General features: G+C 42.8%; 2 protein-coding genes across 2 annotated transcripts; both read left to right on the top strand.

Moving 5' to 3' along the window:
- Positions 1–416: 416 nt before the first annotated feature.
- On the top strand, positions 417–2714 carry LOC146258742 (hyaluronidase PH-20-like). The gene is made up of 3 exons (XM_084671832.1): positions 417–1358; positions 1645–1734; positions 2237–2714. Exons 1-3 carry the CDS (start codon positions 417–419, stop codon positions 2564–2566), a joined length of 1362 nt encoding a protein of 453 aa, XP_084527958.1. The 3' UTR covers positions 2567–2714.
- An 834-nt stretch (positions 2715–3548) lies between these two features.
- Positions 3549–6789, top strand: LOC146258741 (hyaluronidase-5-like). Its single transcript, XM_084672261.1, has 3 exons — positions 3549–4705; positions 4854–4943; positions 5076–6789. The coding sequence occupies exons 1-3, from the start codon at positions 3764–3766 to the stop codon at positions 5490–5492; spliced, it is 1449 nt and encodes a 482-aa protein (XP_084528387.1). The 5' UTR covers positions 3549–3763; the 3' UTR covers positions 5493–6789.
- Positions 6790–19363: the final 12574 nt, after the last annotated feature.

Here is a 19363-nt window from a genome sequence, read left to right as displayed (position 1 = left end):
ACAGTGCATGACAAACATTTCCACGTTCAAGAAGTTCTTGAAGCAACATTACATAAAAGTATTACTTTTATGTAAAGACTGCTGTAGCCAGGTCCTTATAAAGCCATACAAATAGCATGGAAATGAACTCCTACGACATTTTGCACAGGTAAGAACCAACCAGTCAGTCTTTCAGTGGTGTTTCTTTGTAAAGTGTGAAGTTTCCATCAACAGCTTTGGGAACATATTTATTCCGCAGCATTTTTTTCCAATGTGAAGACGGAGAGGTCTATCATTACGACACTCAAAGAATTTCCTTCCGTTTCTCTGTGCAATTGAGAGAATCCTTCGAACGATGAACTCTGCAATGAATGGTGCCCTAGCTTTCCTCTCTCTTATGTAATCCATACATGTATTTGATCCATAGAAAAGTCAACATGGACCAGAACATCAAGGTGAGGAGATGTTCCAGGCAGCTGATCCCCACTCTCACCCTTTATCTTCTGGGCTGCCTTATTCCTGCCTTAACCTTGCCTACAACAGAACCTCCACTAATGGATGGCCACCCGTTTGTGGTCATATGGAATGCTCCTACCAATGTGTGCAAGCAGCTGGAGATCCATCTGGACACCTCGGTCTTCCATGCAGTGACCACTCCGGCTGCCGTTCCTGGTCAGTTCCTCACCCTCTTCTATAAAGACCGGTTGGGACTCTATCCCCACGTTGACCCAGTCACCAAACAAGAGTACAATGGTGGAATTCCTCAAAAGGGCGACTTGACAGCCAACCTGATGAAGGCCAGTGATGACATCACCCACTTCATGCCCTCAGACTCCATCCCTGGCCTGGCCGTTATCGACTGGGAAGACTGGCGCCCGAAATGGGAAAGAAACTGGGGATCCAAGGATATCTACCGGCAGCTCTCCATCTCTTACGCTAAAGAGAAAGACCCCACTTTGCCTCAAATCCAAGTCATCCCAACTGCCAAGAAGCAGTTCCAAACCGCTGCTAGGAACTACATGCAGGAAACCATGATGCTTGGGAAAAATAACCGGCCTAGCCAGCTGTGGGGCTTTTACCTGTTCCCCGACTGCTACAACTACGGCTGGGAGAAGCCGGGTTACACGGGAACATGTCCGGTAAACACCCAGAAACTCAACGATCAACTGCTGTGGTTGTGGGAATCCAGCACAGCCCTCTACCCTTCCATCTACCTGCCCTTGTCGCTGAGCGACAGCCCCAACGCGGCATACTTTGTGCGGAATCGCATTCAGGAGGCGGTGAGGGTGGCGGCCCTGCCCCAGCGCCCGTACACTGTGCCCATCTATGTGTACTCACGCCCGCTCTACCGCGACCAGAACAAACAGTTCCTCAGTCAGGTGAAGGCTCACTTCAGATCAATTCAATTCGACGGTTACAGAACTAGCCACTGTGTGATTCATAAGCGGGAATTATATTTGCAACTGAATAAAATGTTTGTTGGTGGTAATTAGAGGGTATATTTAATACTGATACACGACTGCTTCGAAACACTGTTCAGAATCATCATGCAGTACTACGATTGTCTCAGTAGATTCAATCATTCCGTTTGCTCTCATTCAGCACATTGAACCTCTGCATGACGTTAACTCTATAAGCAAAACCACTCCCATTTCTATCTCTCAGGAGGACTTGGTCAGAAGTGTAGGAGAAAGTGCAGCCCTTGGAGCCTCAGGAATAGTGATGTGGGGTGCCAGTGCAGACTACAATGGCAAGGTAATCTCTAACATAAAATACACTCAATTAACCTTTCATCAGAGTTTTTCAATCTGTCTCTCTTTTGCTTCCATATAGAACACAATTCTCATGTTGAGGTCCTCAAGTTATATTTAGCACATTCTCTGGAATTACGTTCACGTTACAGTAGACAGGGTTCCAGTAAAGACTGCAACACCCACAGATGCATGAGGATACAGTGTCACAATGATTATTTTTATGCTGGTCATTTCACCGTTGACGCATGCTGCATCTATTTGTGGCTACTGTGTGTACACCCATCATAGCAATTTCCCTCCACTGTTCCACTGTAAAGGATACACTTAGTGTTAGGTATACACTAATCCTTATACAGGGATTCTTACTTTTCTAATACATAACATCACTGCCAAGTCGAGCAAATAAGTATGTGGAAAGATGGCCCTAACTATTCCATTGTTTCCCTGTCGACTTCCCCCCCTTCTGCCCCACTGACGGTTTGTCTTATCTGTTCTCATTCCAGGCAGAATGTGAAGCTCTTTCTACATACTTGACAAGCACCCTGAACCCCTACATCGCTAACGTGACTGCCGCCGCCAAGCTCTGCAGTGATGTCCTGTGCCAGGGCAATGGCCGCTGTGTCAGAAAGAACTACGATTCCACAGACTACCTTCACTTAAACCCTGACAACTTCCATATCCTGAAGTTGGAAGAGAAGTACATGGTTGTTGGCTTGCCCTCCTCTGCAGACCTCAATCTCTTGGCCGATAAATTCACCTGTCAATGCTACACTGGTCACACCTGCTCAGACAGACTATCTTATCCAAGCAAGCCTATAGCCATTCAGGTTTAGCATACTGTACAGTATGCACACGACATTACCACAGCAATTGATTTGTAGAGTCAAGACATGTCCATGTGGTGTGAGAATGTATGTATAGCTAAAATCTGAGTATAATTCCATGTGATTCACAATACGATTATGCATGATTTTTCTGGAATCCAGGACTTGAATATTTGAAATGATTATTTATACGTATATCATGAATCAAATCAGTTTGATTAACAAGCAAACATTATTTTTGTGCAAAATAAAAATCCACATCAGTGTTATTTAATGGGTACTACTAAGAATTTATACAGATACACCTCACTCTCAGCATATTTGTACATAATCACATTGGTCAGAAGGAAAACATTTGAAGAAATGTATACAGGCAAAGCTGATTGAGGTGAGAGAACATTCCTTGTATGTAATAGTCACCCAAGTTCTTAATAATAGGCACCACCTAAAGTACATTGTCATGAGTGTCCTCTTTCCTCACCTCCCCCGTACATTTAAAACCTGTTGAAATCCCAATGAAAGTACGCAGGGTGATTTATGCCGATCAAGACAAGTTTCCACAGGTGTTTGTGATCCAGAACTTGAGCTTGGCTCCGAGCTATTGCAGATCTTATTTAAGGGACATGCTATTTCAACTGTCAGACAGGAGGAAGTCCAGAGGGAGGGTTATGGTGAAGAGTTAACGATCTCGAAGGACAGGATTAACAGAACTTGTCGTGTGGACAGAGGAATTTGGGAGGAAATCTGCAAATCCAGTTGGTGCAACAATTCTATCCTTTTTTTAATGATAACGTGGTTATGTCTAGATTGTACATGATGTGTTGTGATTGCTGCTATATTTCCATGCACCCGTTTTGGCTGCAAACAAAAAAGCTAAGTACTCTATAACTGTATTAGTCTTATTTTATCAATCTTGGTGGTGATTGATAATATGAGATGGTGTTGTTGGCTGATGATGATGTCACAATGCATGCAGTATTTACATTTGTCAAAATCATATCAAAACAAAAACAAAGAATGCTTTTTCAAAAAGAGACCAAAATGCTATCAGTCTGGCTAATTAAGTCAGATCTCCCTAGCTTGTGTTGCCGTTAAGTTATTATCACCATCTAGACTTGATGGGGGATTATCTTAAAATATTCAATCAATACTATTATTGATTAAACTTTTCTTTGCTTTCCTCAAGGAACAAAGCACCGTGCTAAAATGAATCTGACCGGTGTTACAGTAGGTGGACTTAGCTTCCTAAACGTACTCCTCCTAACAACTGTACTGCACACCACCAAGGCCCTTCCTAAAACAGACACACCTGTGGTTTCCGACTATCCCTTTCTATTCATGTGGAACGCCCCAACAGAACTTTGCGAGACCAGATTTAGCATGGGTCTCGACTTGTCCTACTTCCAGTTAGTGAGTAGCACTTTGAAGACTGCAACCAACCAAAGTATCTCCATATTCTACACTGACCGTTTTGGCATCTTCCCCTACGTGGACGAAGACACCGGAGAAATGTATGACGAAGGACTTCCCCAACTCATCGATTTCCAGGAACACCGCGAGCTAGCTGAAGATGACATTGAATATTACATCCCTAAAGAACAACCGGGCCTTGCCATTCTGGACTTTGAGGAATGGCGGCCTCAATGGATCCGCAACTGGGGGAGCAAGGACATCTATCGGCAAATGTCAATCGAGGTCGTCAAAAAAAAGAATCCAATGTTTTCTGATGATGAAGCGGAAGACAGAGCCAAAATAGTGTTTGAGAAAGCAGCGAAGAGTTACTTCATCCGATCTCTCCGTCTGGGGATCAGACTCAGGCCTAACAGGCTTTGGGGGTACTATCTGTACCCGGACTGCTACAACTATGACTACAACCAAGATATGGAACATTATTCCGGAAGTTGTCCCGATATTGAGAAGGAAAGGAACGACAAACTGATGTGGCTTTGGAAAGAGTCCACCGCTCTCTTTCCCTCCATCTATCTTGAGCTGATCCTCAGAGATTCCTACCAAGCACGTCTGTATGTTCGCCACCGCATCCAGGAAGCAATGAGGGTGTCCATGCTGCCCAACCAAAACTACTCCATCCCAGTCTATGCCTACATCCGTCCAGTCTACAAGGACAGTATCCATGACTACATGTCTGAGGTTGGTTAATACACATTTCCAGTTCTCAACTGGCCTGACATACGTTTTCGCCATCAATGAAAACAAAAGACAGGCAGAGAGGCGTCGCGCCGTGTAATCTTACCTTCAGGTGTGGTAGCACTTTGTCCAGTAACATTTTGGTTTCCAGTACGACCTGGTGAACACGGTTGGGGAGGCGGCAGCCCTCGGAGCTGCCGGGGTCGTCTCCTGGGGAGACATGAACGTCACAGACTCAGAGGTAGCTCTTACTTGCCTGCAGTGTGACACGTACACACACACACACAATCTCTGGATGGATAAAAAAAGATGATTCAATAGAAGATAAAATGACATCATTAATAAATGAATCTGTGATCCTATTTTCCCAAAGGACTCCTGCCTAAACGCCAGGCAACACCTGGATACGACCATGAACCCCTACATCCTCAACATCTCCATGGCAACCCGACTGTGCAGTGAGGCTTTATGCCAGGCCAAGGGCCGTTGTGTGAGGAAGATTTGGGACAGAGATGATTACCTCCATCTTGACCCGCAGCGCTACCAGATCAAGAGGTACAAGAACGGTGAACTGGCTGTGAAGGGTGAAATGTCCCAGGTGGACGTTGACTGGTTTGCTGAGAAATTTGACTGTTTGTGCTACTCTGAGGAACCTTGCCAGTTCCCAGTTACCTTGAATACAATCCCGATGTTTAAGAACACACAGCCGAACCACAGTAACAACTCCCACCTCTCAAATATTCTCTTACTAGCCATGATTGGGTTATCCATGTGTTTTGCAGCAATATAAAAATATATTTCCGACAAACAAATTTTACATTTGATTTGCAGCGCACTGTACTATATTGTCAATTGTGTTTGGGAAGCTTGTCATTTCTAGTTTTGTTGTAGGCTCATATGACCAAAATGCGGTACACAGAGATGTCATGCTGGGAGACAACAAACATTTATTCTCAAATTGAATATTATAAAACACAGTCAATATCCTCAGAATATATTTATCTGGCTTGTATGGGTATTGCAAATCTACAACACAAAAGGTACTGCTGGCATTTACTGTATCACATAAATGACAGTGTGGTAATATTCAGTCTGTCTGAGATAACAGCCTCTCAACATGGCGAACAAATATAATATATAAGTGCACCCATAGGTAGAGGGAGACAAAAAATGTGTCGACTTTAAAAAGGTGGAATTGCAATGCAGTACACACATTTCACCTGTAGATGGGACCAGCACTCCATCGCTCTGAACCATTTTACTCAATGGAGAATCACTCGTGCCTCACTTGAATAGCAATGCAGTGCACATATAAACCTTTAATATGCCACACTTTAAATAAGTAATATTTTAGCTCTTAGTGATATTTCAATACACAACTGCAACAGCAAACATGTATTTTGGGCCATATTTACTGTAGTCACCAAATGACATATTCAGACAGATTTTCACTGTGGTGTGTAGAGTTAATCAGTGTTGTCAAACCAATGCGGATGTAACTTTAGAGTGAATTCATATCAAACCCACAAATATTTTTGTTTCTCAGAATCTTTGATGTTCTGGTAATTTATCTGACAATTCATAAAAAATGCAAATACTCTGCTAAATAAACATAAACGACACACTGAGAAGTGAACTGTGGGAAACTGGAAGACTGACATGATGGGGGCTGACTGCCTGTGATTTGAGTGGGGTTACAGTACACTCCTCTCAAGGGGAGGTTGTCTTTTCAACCACAGAGTGACGCAAGGGACCCTGACTCTGGAGAGGAATACAAAAGACATCTGTAGCCAGATAGATAGTCTGCACAAACCATCCAACAATGACTCAGTGAAAACACATTCAAACATGCAGACAGCACTCGGTGTCCCTAGTAAGGCTGATGTTAGCATTCTTCATGCATGCATCTGCATGAAGCATTGAATGACATTGAACTTCTTGTAGACTAAACAATTGTATTATTATATTGATCAGGGTTAGGGTTAACCCTACCAGGACACTTGAACATGTACTGCTATTAAACTGGGACTTACATTTCTAATTACTTATTGTTCTAACCCCTTTGATCTTTGCACTGTAATATTGACTTCAGATACAACTATATTTTAATAAAAGAGATTATGTACATGTTGTGTAATTTAGGTATTGTTGAACGCACCATATTTCAAATTACGGTCGTTAATTTGTCAAGTTCTAGGTTTGTTCAGAAATGTTATTTCCATCAACACGTCACTCTTTAAATGTTAAACTTTTCTTGTCTGGACACCCATTCTGTTTTAGAGATAATTTTTAAGACCTCATTTAGAATAGGTCTTGTGTGAAATGGCACTGGAATGTCAGGCTAACACCAGTAACTGGAGTGACACCCACCTCTCCAGAGTGGCCTGGCATATTAAAGAGAGACACTCAAACAAGCTGAAGAACCACACTGTCAAGCCACTGTACTGCAGAAACACCCTTGCGCTTGTATATACGGCATACAGATCGAAATACACTATATTATGTCAAAAGTATTCCCTCATCTGCCTTCACACGCATATGAACGTGAGTGACATCCCATTCTTAAACCATAGGATTTAATATGATGTCAGCTCACCCTTTGCAGCTGTAACAGCTTCAACTCTTCTAGGAAGGCTTTCCACAAGGTTTAGGACTGTGTTTATGGGAATTGTTGACCATTCTTCCAGAAGTGCATTTGTGAGGTCAGACAGATGTTGGACGAAAAGGCCTGGCTTGCAGTGTCCGCTCTAATTCATCCCAAAGGTGTTCTATCAGGTTGAGGTCAGGACTCTGCAGGCCAGTGAAGTTATTCTACACCAAACTCTCTTCATGACTTTTTGGCCCTTGTTTTGTGCATCTGAAATCAATGATGTTGATAGCTGAGTGAATACAGTAATATAGTGTATCTTGAAGTCTAAAAGCTAAATAATTCAACTGATTGATCCATTTTGTCTCTGAAGAGTTGGACAAAAGCAAAATGTATTCGATCGCTTCAAATGTTGGTGATTTGTTGATGTTGTGAAGTAACTGTAGCGTGGATCTGTAGGGACAGATGTGCCTCAAGTATGCGTTTGTGTGTGTATGTGAGAGAGAGAGAGAGAGAGAGAGAGAGAGAGAGAGAGAGAGAGAGAGAGAGAGAGAGAGAGAGAGAGAGAGAGAGAGAGAGAGAGAGAGAGAGAGAGAGAGAGAGAGAGAGAGAGAGAGAGAGAGAGAGAGAGAGAGAGAGAGAGAGAGAGAGAGAGAGAGAGAGAGAGAGAGAGAGAGAGAGAGAGAGAGAGAGAGAGAGTATCCCTGAATTCTCCTTCTCCAGTGGTTGAATATGGAGGCACGCTTCATACTTTAGTGTGAGTATCTTCAAGGCTGCGCCATCCTTGATGTGAAAGATCTTAAGAGGACAGAATGTTTTTTTTTTTCCTCCCTGCAGCACAAAGCTTCACTTTGATTTAGTCTTCTCCTTGGTCACAGACAGTCTGAGGCACTGACTCAACCCTGAGCACTGAGACCACGGATCTCAAATAAAGGCAGGATATATTTTAAACAGTGATATATAAAAGGACGATGAAAGGAATGATGCATTGTGAGAATCTTGGAGCAGGTCCTAAAGATCGAACAAGTAGACAAAAAAATCAGAACGGGATCCCTAGAGCAGGAAGAAAGAAATCACAAATGATCTTCATTCCAAGCAGAGAACCCTCTCTTCTCTTTAAACTTCCGTGCTTAAAAACATCAGAGCTAATCTTAATATTGAGTACCTTAACGGAATAATGGCAACTATAATCCATTCCAAGTCATCTGAAGAAAGCTAGCTTTAAAAGAGGACCAAGGATTTACAAAAGGATCTAATTATCTGTTGCGGACAGAATTCTTGATTTACAAAATAAAAATGGCCATTTTGGCATCACACAATTCAAGGCAAAACTAGATGTTTCATTAAAATTGATACTACGATAAAGCATAGTCAAACTGAAATGGAGAAAATACATGCAACACTGGAGTGGGAAAAAATCTACATGTGTGTACATCTGCGTCATAAGGAAGAATTTGGAGGGAAGGGGTTTGGGCGAGGGGGAGGTGGGGGTTAGGGAGGTTTGTCAGCCTCTGGAATCAGATCCCCAGGGATATGATGGGAGTGGTGGGCAGAAGGGAGGTTAGCTGACCTAATAACATACTTCCTGAACCCCTCACTTTCCTCTCCACCCATCTGTTGGGGAGTCTCGGAGGCCGTATAGCGCCTGCATACAATGCATACTGTGACTGACTCGCACACTTGAAAGTATCAGATGGGCCCTTGTCATTTCCTATTCCTCACAACCTCAATTTCAACAGCCGGTTCACTCTAAGGAAGTATCATATCAAATAAGGATATCTGAGACTACAATAACACGCAGCATATACATCAAGTTGGGACCATTTTGTATCTGGTATAGAGAGCTTGACACAAAAGAATCCATAAGTGTATGGTTCTTGTTCCATGGTTTGTTAAACTTCTAATAGCAAAGATAAGGGTAAGCAGAGATAAGAGATTTACTTGCTTAATACCAGCTCCAGGTTACTGCTTACTTGAGCCATTTGTGTTGAATCAAGATGTCTCCCTTCAGCGCTTCCAACTGTTCCTATATAACACACAGTCAAAGCAGCACACAACTGAACATAAACATGGCCTATTATTGACTCAACTTCCAAACTGAGCAGGTGTATTTGTGTAAGGTCTAACAAACTGAGTTGAGCTGGTCTGATCGTGACTGAAAAAAAAAGAGTTAAGTTATACTGAACTGCATGAAAATATTTGTCATTGAAACATTGACTATTGACCTACTTTCAGTGTGAGTCACTCTCAGCCAGTAATCCTCTCATAGGTCTCCAATGGAACTGATGTTCCATGTCTTTGTGAAGAGCACAACAGTTTCATAAAGGAACGGGAACTCAAACGGCAAAAAATCGAAGTCACCTACAGGAACACAGAGGAGACCCATCATGTCACATAAAGACACTGTTGTTGGGGTCCGGCCTGTGGGCCTTACTGATTCTTCATTCATTCCAGCTGCAAGGGAACATGGGTAATTTTATTTTCACAAGGTCACCCCATGTTTCAGGTGCTCAAGAGAACACTGTCCAGCTAATATAATCAAGGGGCCATATGGAAGGAGATGACACTTCCATCAACAACACTCAGTGCAGTGCTGTCCATGCAGCCCAACATGGGTGACTTAAAGCCGGTTGTTGTTTGAGTGTGTGAGGGTTTGATTGTGAGGTGTGTAATCACACAGTGTGAAGTCCAACCAATGAACGTCCTCAAATTTCGCCAAAGGGCTTTGCTGTTTTCCCCCCAAAATAGAATTTATTTGATTTTAATTGTCATTTCCTTAGGGTCGCTAGTTTCCACCCTGGGTTATATTCGTCATGATGGTACTCCACTTCCACCTGACTTAATGGTCTGGATGTATTTACACAAAAATACATAACTTTGAGTGTGAGGATCTTTGCTAGCTTTTTCTTGACCCTTGTGCTGCCTTCGGGTCACATGACCCAAAGGTTCATAACGATTTTACCCAATACAAAAACAAATGAAAATAATTATTTTAACCTTCGCAATTTGGGGGGTCTGAGACAGCCCGACGGTCAAAAGAAAATGCTTCACTTTGTTTTTGTATGCGGTAAAATTGTCGCAATATGACGGTGGGTCACAATGACTGATGGGTCAGAATGATCCGAAGATAACAAGGGTTTAAAGTGAATCACGGCCTCAGTTGGACGATGAAGCCAATGGAGCAGGTCAGTTTCAGAGACAGCTCCGGTTCCCTGGTGTCTCACCAGATGTTTAAGAGCATCCTCCTTGACTGTGGCCCCCTCACGGTGAGGAGGGTGTAGGGGATGGGGGCAGTGAAGCATTGTGCTCATGTGCACCTTCTCCCCCGAGAATTCTTCCCTTCAATTTTCGATTGAAGTGGAGGCACCAGCTGGACTAGTGAAGCAGATAAAACATCAGGTGGAGCAGGCTCCTGGAGGCCCTGAACATGCTGAACCACTGAGGGAGACCCTTCAGATGCTGGTTTTAAACATGGTCATATTTCAAATGTGCAGATCTTTGTTCATTGGTGGCAAGGATCAGATTATTGAATCAATGCAGTGTTTGCTGAGGTTTGAACTAAAAAGCAAGATGAAGGAATGTTACAGGGCTATTTATTTATTTTCAAGAAAATTATTCCTCAAAATTGACAAAGTGTAAAGAAAGCTTTGACAACAAAGATATTTTGGAATTTATGAGCAGAAATGCCTTTCACTGTGGTCCGGACACCAATGCCTTAAACTATAGAACAATTAATGGCAGGTTGCCATGGAAATGGATGAGATTTCATATCTGCTCATCAGCTTTTATACGACCAGACTAGCTTTGGGAATTGTTTACGCTGAAAGCCAGCTACTTCACAACGCTTCACCTTCTCTTAGAGTAAAGGTCTCCATTAGTGACCATACAGACACATCAGTAACAGATGACCTGGGATCCCCCGGGTTGGGGATAAGCTGTTAAAACCAACATGGCAAAATGCCAAGTGGCTGTCTGTCTGCCGCTACATGGCTTTCTAATTAACTTACATGAGGATATATTAGAATGACTGTTGCATTTCTTTCCCAAAGAGCATAATACTGTAGGGAGAAGCCTTTGGGCAGTGTGAGTGTGTGCGTTTGAGACAGAGTTTGTATATTGTCATAGAGCAGAAAATCCTATCAGGGGTCTTATACTGTAGCCTACATGGGATTATTACTTAATGATAAATTATATGAATACCAACGCCTACAGTACAAAGACTATTTGTACCATTAACCACAACAGCATGACAATTATGACAATTACCACAACGTGAATTCTCACATGAGAATGAATGGTAATTGGGTTGAATGTTTCCTCCCTTTTCAGTCAACAATAAGCCTTGTCGACGAACTCGAATAATTTGAATCTGTCATGCATAGAACAAAGTTAGCTCAGGATTAGGAGGTTGGGGGTGGGTGGTTATGAAGCAAGTGATGTGGGTTCACATTATGACTTCATTAATCATCTGACGCCACATTGGCTATAACACAGTGCCAAGTTCTCTGTCTCTTCAATAAACGATTCCAGAAACTGCATATTGTGTCCTCATCCTTCTTATCACTTCTTGTTCTCTGAAAACAAACTCCACTCTCATCACTCGGTTCTCTACTCAGCCTCTTTCTGGACATTGAAGGTGCATATCCATCATAGTTATATTTGAAGCCAGAAATCATTACAACTACCATCCAAATTATATTTTCCATGTTGCTTTGGTAGTGTTAAATCACTAAATCAGCAAGTCAGAAGACTGGACACAATCTCTCAAATGGACCATCACCTGACAAAACTGAACTGTTTGTGATATTATTCTACATTAAATACTTCAATATACCAACCCAGAAACCAAATATGCCAAAGCAACTATGCTATCAGGTAGACAGACACCAAGACACACACAATTGATACATTCCCGATCTCAACAATACAAAACATTGGTATCAAAACATGGCTTCCTAAAAGTAACTGGGAGCTGTATCAAAGAACTGTCAGGTGCCTTTAATCACAGCAACTGGAAAAAAAATACTTTGAAATGTAGAGAGGACTATGATTGGTTGCATTAAACATCAAACAATGAAGAACTGTCTCATTCAGTTTCATTCACATTATGACAGGAATGACTTTCAGATAAAAGAAAGAGGAGCCTTACTTGAGATGGTGTATACATATGTTCTTGAAACTGGTAACATGTGAATCAATTCTGATACAATCCTTCTCACATTCTCCCAAATATCAACAACAAACTCCATGTTTTAGTGAGCATTTCCTGGTCTTGATTGCTACTTGATTGTGATTGGATGAGATTTACCTCAGACTCAACACAAGTGAGGCTTATTAATCTAATTAAACCATGGCCTATGAGGTTTGTTATCTTTTTAAAAGGAGATACCATTTAGATGTGCAGATCAGCAAGTAATTGTATCATTCAAAGCATTGTATACACTGTATATGACACATGCCCATGCACTCGTCAAGTTTGAATGAGTATAAAATGGACAGTTTTGTTTTTTTTTACCCCTTGACAGATCACAAACCACTGAGCTGTGTGTCCACTCTCAATGGATCTGCGACGCCCATGGCTGCCCCTCTTTGTGGCGCTGAGTTACTGACCAGCGGTGACCGCCCTCGCCTTGGCCAAACACAGGCCCATGATTGTTCGACCACTAACTTGCACAGTGATGCAGGCGCCCTCATTGTTGTTTCTGTAAATTCAGCACAAAGTTGTCCTACTCCCTTGAATTAGTCTAAGTCAGTACAAGGGGTGTTTTAATTCCAAATCGTTGAGTTTTCAAATGTCCCTAAGGTGGCCCTGGGTTTTAAAAGAGATGCATGCCTGTCTGCTTGCCAGCTGTGTCAAAGACAGAAGGTCTGAATCTGCTAACGCAACGAGATTGGACGAAACACACCGATACATGATACAATTCTTGCTCTATACACAACCGAGGTCTAGTTAAGTATGACCACTGTGATGGTTTTTACATGTACAACATGACAATAATGGAATGATTAAATAAGGATCAGGCCGGTTCTGCGTTGGTATCCTGTCAGGCTGTGGTGACAGCTGTCTTTGCATTAATTTAGCATCCCAAAAAATGGAAATCTCCCCCTCACATTATCTTTCCTTCTTTCCCTGCAATCTAACAATTTCCCTCTTCCCTCCAATTTAGCTCTTATGCTGGTGCCAGCACTTATACCGAATGACACAAGGTAAAGCTTATAACCACCGTTCTGTGTCGTCTCACCCTTCCTCAGCCCTTAAGAACTGAGTCCGACTGGAGGGGGTGGGCAGAACAGCAACGGCGAGATGGTTCAAGAGTTTTGCTTCAACATGCCCTTTCTTTCAAAATCTGAAGGTTTTTCATGAGAATAGTACTCATCTGGAAAACATTTGATAAGTTTATAGAACTGAGTCTTCCATTGATTTCAGTCTCCTGTCCCCTCATCTGTAAACCCCAGAGGGGCGGGGGTTAGGTAGGATGGAAAGGAAGTCATGAAGCCTGGCCCACATACGAGTTAATGATTGTTATCTTTGAGGCAAGTGTTGGGCAAAGTGGCTCTCGCTCTCCATGACTCACATCCTTTATTGTGGCCTTGGGGGAAGCTGCTTATAATAGACCTTAGCACCAATGTGAACTGATGAGCTTTGAAGGTGTGCGGTCAGAAGAACTCCATTTTCTCCCCAGTCTTTTCCCTTTGGATTTTCGTCTCAACCTGTGAGCAACATACCACAGGGGATTGTAGGAAGAGAAGTCCTTGGGTGCGCAGTAGTGGCCAACTTAGTGTGGCCTCCCATCATGCTTGGTTGAGTATATTAAAGTCAGACAATGCAACAATATTACTTTCTACTGTAATATTACTATTAGTACTTAATTAGTACACATTCTGGACCTTAAGTAAAGTAAGGGAAGGGAAAAAAAAACATGTTGGTTGACACTGTAACAGCCTTTCCTTTGGTGCAGTAACAGGTGTGTAATAGGTGTGACTGATTGATTGTCCAGTAAGTGCTGTGTGCTCGCAGAGGGAATTGAGGGCTTTACTGACTCCTTTTCCCACTGCTCTTTGGAAAGAAACCAACCAGCTAGTGAACTCAAAACCGCTGGTATCAGTGCCTAATCAACAACAAGACTTATTATTTCTCCTCAATTAATTTCACTTTCTAACTAATCAAAACATTATTCACCACGATAACTTTAACAGCAATGACATGTATAATGAGGGCACTGCCAATAATGAATTAAGACGAAGTATTATTAATAACTATGAGTAAGTGACCAAGCCTACCATAAAGATAAAATACTGGAAGTATTTTGTCTAGTTTGTGCCTTTAAAAGTTTGTATTGTCAATATAAACAGTGATGTTTGAGAACAAAAATAGGAAACATTATTCAAGAGCATCTGACAATTTTACCGCATACCAGAGTATCCAATGGGGATATCTGAAAAAGTCCCCAAAAACAGAGAGAAAACATTTACGCTAGAGAAGACATTCATGCTGTTAGTGCCTAGACTGAAGCTACGTGGACTAAGGTACTGGATTGGTTTAACAGTGCAAGTTTCTTTACTGTAGTATGGATTGCTGTCATTTGAAGGCATTTGTCACAGATTACTGTTGAACCATTGTTTTTAATCCGGAGTAGAGCCTCCGTTCCTGCCATGTAAAATAATGCTTTATTTTCACAAAGGCAGCTATTAGCTTCAGGGATGGTTAAGAAACCAGCCATAGACTGTTAAACCATGTCACTAATATGTGCTTAACCCCACTACCACAGGATATCAAGGTCAAAGGACAGAGATAATGATGTTGAGAGTGGTTTTGGAAGCAAATAAGGAGAAGAGAAAAGGGATTTGAAGAGAGGAGGTGAAGGAGAGAAGAGGCTGTAAGAGAGTAGAAGTGAATGGAAGAGAAGAAGAAGGTGGAGGAGAGGGCGATGAGAGAACCAAAGACCCGACCGTTCCATGAATGAGCCTTTGAGAGAAAAAACGTCGAGCAAACATCAACAAGGCTTTTTTGTTATTTTTTTGATTGCGCTGAGAGAAAGAATGAAAAAAGGGGGAAAGTGAAAGCAATCATTTGGCAGCCCTATAGCCATGTCATTTGTGTTCCCATTCCAGTTTGAAGGAGAGGTGAGGGGGTGAGTTGAGGGGGTTGCTTATTGTAATGTCTACTGGCACCCAGGCAGCCCCCTCTGCTAGCTTACCACGTTCACTTAGGGGTAAAAGGGGGGAGAGGGGGTCTAGGGGAAACATTCTCAGCGTCTAAACCTCCCCCCCTCTCATTTAAGCATCCAAGCGTTCAATCACAGGCGGTGACCTAGAAATGAAGAAACAATCCTTAACAAAGGGAGGAGGGGGGGGGGGTGGACAACGACGAGACAATAAAGCCCTTATCCTCCCTGGATGGCATCCGTTCTCACCAGATTATACGACCCAACACCAGGGCCTGGGAGAGTGGACCCGCTGGCCCCATCTGTGCCCGAGGGTCCAGAGTTGCCGTGGCCGCGGGGTGCGGTGCAACCTGGCATGTACCGTACCAGACTGTGGCACTGCACTGCCCAGAGGACGGCCACGGTGGCGTGAGAGGAAGAGGAGGGGAGTGCGGCTAAATGCGTAGCGTTCTCTTTGCTGTAGCGGTGTACAGTGTGTGTCCAATGAGTTGAGTGTGATTTGACACTGTGAGAATTGTGGGAGGCCATTTTGCTTCACCATATCAGTGAGTAGGTGAAAGTGCAAACTGAGGCATCAGACTCTCTTGAGTTCGTTTTGGTTAACGACAAGTCCAACATACACGTGAAAAGGTGTGTCATTGGCCGGTCATCTGGGATTAAGCTGGTGAAGAGTATGGCACTGTCAATTCTGAGGTCACCGTCTTGGTCACTGTAGAAAGTCCCCGTCCAAAAACGTATCTTCCAGAGACACAAATGCATCGGAGGGGCTATCGAGACTACAGACAATTTAGAACATGCAACCCAATCTAAAGTGCATGGTTATTTTGGCTACCGTTTAAAGAGCTCTCCATATACAGAGCTTATACCAGACTTATTGTTGAGTCCCATCAACATTGCTGTAAGGTGTCAGGTCGTATCAGAAACAATGCGAGTTCAAGAGCATGAAATATTCATGAGGCACATGCCTTCCTAACGCTTGTTCATTGGAGAGGCTGCATTGTTACTTCACAGATATGTGGGTTTGAACATGTGAACATCTTTGACTTGGTAGTCTCATTACAATTCATAAGTGGCCTCAAACAATGCCAAACATGTATTACAATGATGAAATTACGTTGGAGCTGTGGAATCCTGTAAATAGCACACCCAAATAGCTAACCCAAACATGACAACGTTAGAATTAGAATGTGCTTTTCCACCAATGACTGCCTGACACAACAGAAAATGTGAAAATGAAACATTGACAACTGAAGAAGTCACACAAGAACACTTGCTTTGGGTTTACCCTCAGAATCACTCCCAATCTGTTGCTACCTCATAATGTAGGCCTACGTGTTGTCGACCTATTCTAACTGAGGGTTTGGTCGTCATGGCACCCTGGCACCATGCCAGGGATGAGAGGTTCACCTCTTCAGAGCCTGTGCAGAATGTCCTGCCTCTCTTGTAAACCTTAATGGAGTTAGCCTAAGGTCACTGAGCAACTTGTTTAGCAGCAATGCATCACTGTACCCATCTTCTTCATTGTTGTCAAATGAATAGAGGTACATCTAATTGCTGGAGGAACATGGATGCCGAGCCCAGCTTCTTGCAGATTGTCTATGGGGAAAATGAGAGGCGTTATTCATAGTTTTGGGCCAATGGGAAATCTTTGGGATTTAATGATCATAATGAGAATGGAGCTGTATGTGGCAGAGCTGCAAGACCACACACACACACATAGAGATAGAGAGGGGGGGGGGTTAGAGGGAGAGACAAAGAACGCAGAGCCCAACAGCCAATAAACACATCCATTTAGCTTTTAGACAACACACAGCTGCCATCCTCAGCTACAGTAAAACGCCTGAGGTATCACGTAGAATCGACCAAATGTTGAGCTTTTGGAGGGGTATGAATACATTGTAGCCTTGCACAGTGAAGATGATTTTTTCCAAATTCAAAACACTTCCCTTTCTTACCCTTTATAAATTCATATATTGATTTCCTCAACCATCCTTCTATAAAAAAAAAGGATAACCTCCATTTTCTACACTGTAGTGTAGCTGCTTGACCCAATACAAACAGAGTCCATGGTGAGCACGGTGGTATGGATGAAGTGAGCAGAGTGCAGAGCTAGAAGAAAAGCAATCTTTGTTTGTCTACAGCAGGACAGAATGGCAGCCTCTGTACCACAACACTCATTTCATACACCAGGGAGCCTGAACACATGGGTCTCACAGTGGGCTGAAAACATATGAATATACATATATGTTCATATAGGCCATATTGTAGTGCTGCCAGTATTAAAACATCACAATGGGGAGTGCCTCCATTGCTCATTGTTACAGAAATGACTGTAAGCTGCTGTACATATAGACACCAGTTAGTAATACAGCACAGTTAGTTATATATTTTTCAGTTTGATGATAAATTAGTTTCCTGTATATGATACTGGTTTTATCATTGCAAATGGAAGTAGGGGGGCCAAGCTCTGTCGTTTTGGATCAAGGGGTCACAGGTTCAAATCCCTTCCGTACCGGGTGTCGCTTTGGATAAAAGCATCAGCTAAATGAATACATTACAGTCCGCCACATATTCAGTTCAACGAGTTGAGCTTGGGAAAGCAGAGTATTCATGGGAAGATACTTTTAAGGCTTTTGTTGGAATTCTGATGCTGCTGGACGGGCCCCACGCTGCTCCTTTGAAACCCAGCAGCTTCATCTCAAACCTACCTTCAGCAGCTACAGCCACATAATACCCGCCAGAATGCTTTCCCATTCCTGCTGAGCTTCAAATGGGAGATTTCTTTTCTCCTCTACTCCTTTCAACTCCTCAACCATAGACGGAGCTGTGTCTTATATTCAAATACAAATTGGGTGAATAAAACACAATAACAAAATTTGATGTATGTACGGTACCCATCGCCACACCTGTGCATAACGTTTTCATGTATCTTCATGAAGTCTCCCTTCTTGTGAGGAGAGAAAGACAAGAAGACGGCAGGTGACTGAAAATGTAAGACAGGCTCAGAATAAGTGGGATGACAGCATTATACAGAGAATGACATGCCAAACCTTAATCCCATCCCCAACATAACGACAAAAATAAAGCGAATCTGACAGCTGAATGGTAGGTTATATTTGGAAGGAAATCTGTTTCTTATCCCTTCTTCACAGACGCAAAAATGGCAGCAGAGTGTATTTGATGTCATCATCCAATGGCCAAAGACTTGATGTACTTGAAAGAATATACAGAAACCCTGCTTTAGTGCTGTCAATACTTGGATTGTGGGGAAATGCTTTTTAAAGCTGTCGTTTTTGAGGAGGGCATACAGAAGCTTGAGATAAGGATTTTCATTTGATCGAGCCACAGAAATAATGAATCTTGTCTCGGAAAGACAAACTGACTGTAGTTAAAATCACCGCGTCCATAGTACACTACACATTCTCAAATTTTCAACAAACATGATGCTTACATGATAAGTCCTAACCTTCTCAATCTCACTTCAATCCCATAGAAGCGATGAACCACACAATATTGTAGGAGTTACTGTGCATCCAACTTCCCCTCCCTCCAGCCATGAGCCGCTTCCAATCTGGCCCTCCACCCCGCCCTGGCCCTGGCCCTGGCCCTGGCCCTCGCCAGACCATCGACGTCAGGAACACAGCTGAGAAGCAGATTCCTGCTGTTGCCTTGGTGACCAGTAGAGAAAACAATGGCGGCTATGTCCTGTTGGGGAGTGAGAGGTGATGATGTCACAGTGGCCAGATGACTGGCTTGTTCTGGCTGGGAGAGTGTGCTCTGCTATCAGGAAACAACTCGGCTGGTTGTCATCTGGAGAAAAAAAACTAGACGTCACACACCAGCTCATTATATAGCTGAGGTGCTGAGAGCTTTCGTACCATATTAACATAGCAGTGCCAGTATTACCAT

This window comes from Hypomesus nipponensis, chromosome 14 (assembly GCF_054491055.1).
Source record: "Hypomesus nipponensis isolate SF chromosome 14, ASM5449105v1, whole genome shotgun sequence".
Lineage (NCBI taxonomy): Eukaryota > Metazoa > Chordata > Actinopteri > Osmeriformes > Osmeridae > Hypomesus > Hypomesus nipponensis.
This window is presented reverse-complemented; position numbering and strand designations above follow the sequence as displayed.

Excerpts from the sequence above, each read along its gene's own strand:
- LOC146258742 (XM_084671832.1), top strand. The coding sequence starts at position 417 with ATGGACCAGAACATCAAGGTGAGGAGATGTTCCAGGCAGCTGATCCCC. Across the intron at positions 1,359-1,644 it reads ACAAACAGTTCCTCAGTCAG|GAGGACTTGGTCAGAAGTGT; the intron begins GTGAAGGCTCAC and ends TCTATCTCTCAG. Across the intron at positions 1,735-2,236 it reads GTGCAGACTACAATGGCAAG|GCAGAATGTGAAGCTCTTTC; the intron begins GTAATCTCTAAC and ends TTCTCATTCCAG.
- LOC146258741 (XM_084672261.1), top strand. The coding sequence starts at position 3,764 with ATGAATCTGACCGGTGTTACAGTAGGTGGACTTAGCTTCCTAAACGTA. Across the intron at positions 4,706-4,853 it reads TCCATGACTACATGTCTGAG|TACGACCTGGTGAACACGGT; the intron begins GTTGGTTAATAC and ends TTTGGTTTCCAG. Across the intron at positions 4,944-5,075 it reads TGAACGTCACAGACTCAGAG|GACTCCTGCCTAAACGCCAG; the intron begins GTAGCTCTTACT and ends ATTTTCCCAAAG.